The sequence below is a fragment of the Bison bison genome, unplaced genomic scaffold (genome assembly GCF_000754665.1).
Source record: "Bison bison bison isolate TAMUID 2011002044 unplaced genomic scaffold, Bison_UMD1.0 scf7180017864135, whole genome shotgun sequence".
Lineage (NCBI taxonomy): Eukaryota > Metazoa > Chordata > Mammalia > Artiodactyla > Bovidae > Bison > Bison bison.
In genome coordinates, this window is record NW_011494707.1 from 6,748,719 (window position 1) to 6,755,401 (window position 6,683).

The 6,683-nt window shown below is 50.2% G+C and overlaps 1 protein-coding gene across 2 annotated transcripts in view; it reads left to right on the forward strand.

Annotated features, from left to right (window-relative positions):
* ABCC1 (ATP-binding cassette, sub-family C (CFTR/MRP), member 1) overlaps positions 1 to 6,683 on the forward strand; it is a 131,144-nt gene that overhangs the window by 82,656 nt on the left and 41,805 nt on the right. For both annotated transcript variants that reach the window (XM_010839896.1, XM_010839897.1), the window contains exons 15-16: positions 302 to 377; positions 3,166 to 3,292. In XM_010839896.1, the coding sequence (XP_010838198.1) occupies positions 302 to 377; positions 3,166 to 3,292 (203 nt within the window). The remainder of the gene's footprint in view (positions 1 to 301; positions 378 to 3,165; positions 3,293 to 6,683) is intronic.

A 6,683-nucleotide genomic window follows, 5' to 3' on the forward strand; every position in this document is an offset into this window, starting at 1 on the left:
CCCAGGGATGAGTGCGGGAGGCCCCGGGTGTCCCTGGCCCTCCCAGATTGTGCGGCCGCCTATCTTTCAAAGGCAGAGCCCTCTCGTGGTTTCGGCTCTCTGGGTGGAGGCCGTCTCCAGAGCTGCTGGTTGAAGTTCTTCAGAAACAGTGACTGATGTGACCAGATAATGCCTAGCATGGGTGTCCAGCCTCTGGAGTTGAACAACCTGATAAGGAAAAACAAAAAGTAAGAGCCTGCTGTTCAAGCGCAGGCCACGGCTGCACCTGCGCCTGACGTGTTATATCTCTGGTGCCTTCCAGCTGGAGCCACGAACAGCATCACCGTGAAGAACGCCACGTTCACGTGGGCCAGGAATGACCCCCCCACGCTGCATGGGTAAGTGGGACGTGGAGAGAGCCACGGGGCTCTGGGCAAACGCAGGTCCGAATTCCAGCCGAACTCCAGCTCTGTAACCATGAATGGGTCACTCTGCCTTTCTGAGCATCAGTTCGGCTCATCCGGCTGGTCCCGTCGCACCTGCTTGGGCTTTGGGGAGGAGCAGATGACCGTGGGCCTGGCTCAGAGGGTTCCCTCAGACTACGAGTGACTCGAACCTTGCCCAGATAGGCTTAGGCAACAAGCCTTCTGGTTCACATAACTGCCAAGGTTCACGTTCAGGTTTGGTGTGATCCAGGGACTCAGACAGTGCCTCTCCTTCGTGTCCTTGTTCCTCAGCTATCTGTGCTGCTTCCTTCTCAGACGTCCTCTTCCCTCAAGATCTAAGTGGCCCCCATCGACTCCAGGTGTCCCTCGTATGTCATCAGGAGACCCAGTCTCTTATTGGCCCAGGTTGGGTCACGTGCTTCTCCCTGAGCCAATCGCTGTGCCAGAAGAGACAGCACACTGATTGACTGGTGGGTCAGAAGTTGTGATGGTGGCAGGAAGGCTTGGGTCTGCTGAAAACTTGTCCGCTCACGTGTGGTATCAGTCTGGGTTGTTATCCATCCTCTCCCCCAGCTGCCTGGTTCACCCTTTCCCACCATTTCCATGTCTGGGACACTGCCCACCTCAGTCCTTATTTTTATAAGTCACAGCATCCTGGGAATTGACCTGCTTCCCTGGCTACTTGCAAATGCCTCTGAGTTCTTTCCAACTGCAGGCCTTGCTCCGGGGATCTCAGACTTCCTTAAGGAGTCCCCCATCACAGGGCCAGACGGGACATTTTTAGGGGCCAGATTTATACCCACCCATGCCCCCAAACAGAGAAGGCAATGGCACCCCACTCCAGTACTCTAGCCTGGAAAATCCCATGGACGGAGGATTCTGGCAGGCTGCAGTCCAGGGGATTGCTAAGAGTCGGACACGACTGAGCGACTTCACTTTCACTTTTCACTTTAATGCATTGGAGAAGGAAATGGCAACCCACTCCAGTGTTCTTGCCTGGAGAATCCCAGGGATGGGGGAGCCTGGTGGGCTGCCGTCTATGGGATGGCACAGAGTCAGACATGACTAAAGTGACTTAGCAGCAGCAGCATGCCCCCAAATAATTGCCCCCTTACTGAGTAGCCAAATTACTGCTGTATTTTATTTGAGGATGTGGGGAGGGGCAGATCAGACTTTCTGGAGAAACGAGTCTGTGTAACACTACCCTGGATGGGACTGCATGTTTAGGAAGTTCTTCCTTATGTTTAACTTAACTCATGTCAGCTTCAACTTCAGCTTTTCTCTTGTCCTGCTTCATAAGTGAGTAGTCTGTCTGTGCCTCTGTCCCTCTGTCTGTCCTTCTAGCCTCAAAGACCTTCTTGTTCCCATCACCCTCCCTTGACCAACCCATTGAATATCCACCCGTCAACCCCCACCGACCCCAGGTTTCTCCATCCATACCTGTGCAATGTTCCCGTCTTGCCTGGGTGATCACAGGAGCTGCCTCCCTAGGCTGACTGTTCTGTTCTGGCCCCTTCATCCATTCCCCTCCCAGCATAGAACAAAAGAACAATCAGTGTGACCACGTAGCAGGTACGGAAGAATTGAACAATGGGAGCAAAAGCCATCAGCCTTTCCACCAATATGTTGAAATCATAATAGCAGAGCTTGGAAAGTGCAGCTGATGTATAGGTGAACCCAAGGAGGCCCTGGACATGCCCACCCTTCCCCAGTGGGTGGGATTCCCCATCTCCACTTTGCTGTCTGCTGTGGAGGGCTGGGCGTGGTCCTACGTCGTGTGACGCCCATCTTGTCAGCAGAGTGTTGAGCCTGTTGTGTTGGGTTGGCCAAAACGTGTGTTCGGAGTTTTCCGTAGCAGTTTATGGAAAACCCCAAACAAACATTTTGGCCAACCCAATACGATTACTGTTATATCCGCCAAAGGGCCATGTCAGTAGAGACATGTTTCTGAAACTCTGATTCAATTGTGTTAGGCCCTCCTGTCTGGCTTCCAGCTGGGAAGTGTGTCCTCTGGGGCCCTCTCGGGTCTGGACACCACCCACCCACCTCTTCAGGACTGACCTCCCACTCCCTGCCTCATCTTGTGTCATTGACCTGTCTACCTGTGGTCACGCCTGTGATTTCACACCCATAGGCCTTTCCTCACGCTGTCCCCAGGTGTCTGGGTTGTGCTCACCCTTCCTCTAGGCTTGGTTTTGGCGTGGCCTCTTTGTTGAGCGTCCCTATTGGTTCAGTAGTAAAGAATCCACCTGCAATGCAAGAGGTGCAGGAGATGTGTGCTCGATCCCTGAGTCGGGAAGATCCCCTGGAGGTGGGCATGGCAGCTCACTCCAGTATTCTTACCTGGAGAATCCCATGATCAGAGGAGCCTGGTGGGCTACAGTCTGTGGGGTCGCAAAGGGTTGGACATGACTGAGTGACTGAGCACACACGCACCCTTCCTTGAGCACCTGCATCATGCCCCCAGGTGAAGTGGATCCCCCTCCACTCAAGCCCCCTTCTCCTGTCTCGGTCGCTCCTGCAGGGGTCTTTCCTAAGATGCAGCTGTGTCCAGCCTGGCACAGAAGCCTCTGAGGCAGTTCCCTGAACTAATAAGTTCGTTGTAAGAACAGCAGGAGTGATGTCCAGGCCTCAAAGACTCCAGACAACCCTGCCTTCCCTCTCTCCCCACTCGGGGCCCGTCCAGCGTCGGGAAGCCAGGCTCCCCCATCTGAGCCCAGGGTGTGTCATGTCGTTTCAGCATCACCTTCTCTGTTCCGGAAGGTTCCCTGGTGGCCGTGGTGGGCCAGGTGGGCTGTGGGAAATCGTCTCTACTCTCAGCGCTCTTGGCCGAGATGGACAAGGTGGAGGGACACGTGACTGTCAAGGTAGGAGGCCTGGGTGGGAGCCAGGTAACTCACTGCCAAGGGGAAGGCCAAAGGGCTATGCGGCGTTTCCTTTTATGAGCTTGTTAAGCAGGTGGGAACTCCTTTTGTTCTCTTCTTCTCTCCCGTCCTGGAAGGCAAGATTGTGGTGTCATTTAGTTCCTGCTGTGTCTCAGCACCTAGAATAGTGCCCAGGATGTAGTAGGCACTGGATAAATATTTAGTAAACACATGAATGCCCACTGGTCCACCCTCTGCCCTCAACTCCCTCCCCATCGCCGGCCTGCAGTGTGCATCCCGGGCCCTCCTTAAGCATGGCTTTCTCAGGCTTGTTCTTTCTCTTTGTGGTTCTCTTTGTATCTCTTTTGGCAAATGTAACAACACTTAAAATTTTTTATTGATGTCATTGGAATATTTCCTTGGAGAATTCTTTTTAAGGGACTTATTTAAATTCTCAGTGTTTGTTGGATTCTTAATATGGGGCTAAAGGGAGACTGTTTTTACTGCTTTTAAAAACAAAGTGTTTTGAACTGAGTTGCAGTATGTCTTGGGAGAGAGTTTAAGAGGCTGCCTTAGTGAACAGATGTGTCGCATCAGAATCAGGAGCCTTGTTTGGCGTTTAGCTCTGTCCCCTGCCCCCAAAACCCTTCCCTGGGGTTGGGGATATTTTCTTCCAGAGTTTTGTTGACACCGGCATTTCCTGAGCATGGTCTGCAGCAAATTCATCTTACTATTTAGGGAATAAAGAGTCCTGGGCTCAAACAAGCTTGGAAAATAGTACAAATTCTGATTCCTTCCCTGTTGGACACTTAAAGGCTCTGATAAGTCCTACAGGGAGGGGAAAAAAAAAAAAAACAACCTATTTAATTTTGGTTAATCCTGCATGTCCCAGACACATTTGCCTGCACCTCTTTGTTGTCTAGACAGCAACTCCTTATGTCTTAAGATTACTTTCTCCTGGAGTCTACTTTTGGGGGATGCTGGTTTGTGCCATAGTTTTCATTTCAGAGCAAAATCCTTTCTTTGCTGATGATCATATGCCCATTGAGCCTTGTGTGCCTTAGAGAAAGTGTATGATAGTTGGGTCCAGACTAACGAGGGTTTTCTAGGAGGCACTGCCAGTGCAGGAGACACAGGAGACAGAGGTTCAATCTCTGGGTCAGGAAGATCCCTTGGACCTATTGTTTTAAGAAATGATCTGTCATTACTTTCAAATACATGCTATAAAGTAAGGTTCATAAGCAGCATGAGCTAGGTTAATTGGAAGAAGACTCGGGATCATGGTGGGATCCACACTGCCTTCTGTTTGATTAACCCTGGGTTTTCACAGTCACAGCCCTATTGACGTTTCATGCCAGATAATTCTCTGCTGTGGAGGCTGTCCTGTGCACTGTGGGGTGTTGAGCAGCATCCCTGACCTCTGCCCACGAGATGCCAGAAGCAGCCACAAGTCATAACAACCAAAAGTGTCTCTCGACATTGTCACTTATGTCCCCTGGGGGGCAAAATTACCCCCAGTTGAGAACCACTGAATACAGAGATGATGGACCAAAAAGTGAGGGTGCTTGAATATTTGGTTTGATGAGGTTGTAGATTTATTCGTGACTGGTTATTTTGCCTTGGTAAGGGAAGGGCTTCCCTCGTGGCTCAGATGGTAAAGAATCTACCTACAATGTGTGTAGACCCCAGGTTCGATCCCTGGGTCAGGAAGATCCCCCGGAGAAGGGAATGGCAACCCTCTCCAATATTCTTGCCTGGAAAATTCCATGGACAGAGGAGCCTGGCGGGCTACAGTCCATAGGGTCATACAGAGTCGAAAATAACTGAGCAACTAACTACAAAAACAAGGAAAGTGCGGGAAATGTATTTAAAATGTTTATTTTGTCTCAGCAGTTTAGTTGGTAGGGCTCATGCATACTGTGGGAATTACCTGTGGGTTCTGCAGTGAGGCTTTGTGACAGTCTGGCCACTTTAAGTTAGGATATTGGAGTCAGCAGTTTGGTTATTTATCTGAGAATGGAGATGAAGAGCTGGGCTCCCTGGGTTTCATTTCCAACCTCATCCTCCTAGCCTCCCTTTATTTAACAGTCTTTGAGAGCTCCCCTTTGCCCTTTTAGTGAAGCTCATACTCCTCACCCCGGAGAAGGGAATGGCAACCCACTCCAGGATTCTTGCCTAAAGAATTCTATGGGCAGAGAAGCCTTGTGGGCTGCAGTCCGTGGGGTCGCAAAGAGTCAGACATGACTGAGCTACTGAACTGATCTGAACTGAACTGAGCAACTAACACACACATATACACACTTGTCACTAGGACCACCAGCCTTGTGTGAGTCCCATCCCACCCCCCGGCTCCTTCCTGCCTGTCTTCCTCTCACATCATGGTCCCATCACACTGGCCTTCCTGTTGCTCAGACTTGCCAAGTTCCTCTTGATTTTGGACACACATAGCAATCAGCGGCAGCTTGCAGCAAGTAGCAGTGAGCAGTAGCTGGCAGCCAGCTCTTAGTTTCCTGAACGGGGAGTCCTAACCCCTGGACCACAGGAGCCAGCAGTGAGGGCCTGAGTCCCTAGCCCTAGCCCTTGCCCACTTGGTCAAGAACAAATTCAGGAGAGGAGGCAGAAGGTACGAGTAAAGTAAAAAGTTTGTTGAAAAGAAAAGTGCCTGCAAAAAGGTGCGTGGGCAAACTCAGAGAGTTGTGCTTTTCAGAAGTTTAAATCCTTTATAAGGGGGCCATTTTCCAGGTCTTTGTCTTCCCCTGAGGTGTGCATTAAGAAGAGGTGGCAGGAATACACAGAAGAACTGTACAAAAAAGATCTTCACGACCCAGATAATCACGATGGTGTGATCACTCACCTAGAGCCAGACATCCTGGAATGTGAAGTCAAGTGGGCCTTAGAAAGCATCACTACGAACAAAGCTAGTGGAGGTGATGGAATTCCAGTTGAGCTGTTCCAAATCCTGAAAGATGATGCTGTGAAAGTGTTGCACTCAATATGCCAGCAAATTTGGAAAACTCAGCAGTGGCCACAGGACTGGAAAAGGTCCGTTTTCATTCCAATCCCAAAGAAAGGCAATGCCAAAGAATGCTCAAACTACCGCACAATTGCACTCATCTCACACGCTAGTAAAGTAATGCTCAAAATTCTCCAAGCCAGGCTTCAGCAATACGTGAACCGTGAACTTCCAGATGTTCAAGCTAGTTTTAGAAAAGGCAGAGGAACCAGAGATCAAATTGCCAACATCCGCTGGATCATGGAAAAAGCAAGAGAGTTCCAGAAAAGCATCTATTTCTGCTTTATTGACTACACCAAAGCCTTTGACTGTGTGGATCACAATAAACTGGAAAATTCTGAAAGAGATGGGAATATCAGACCACCTGACCTGCCTCTTGAA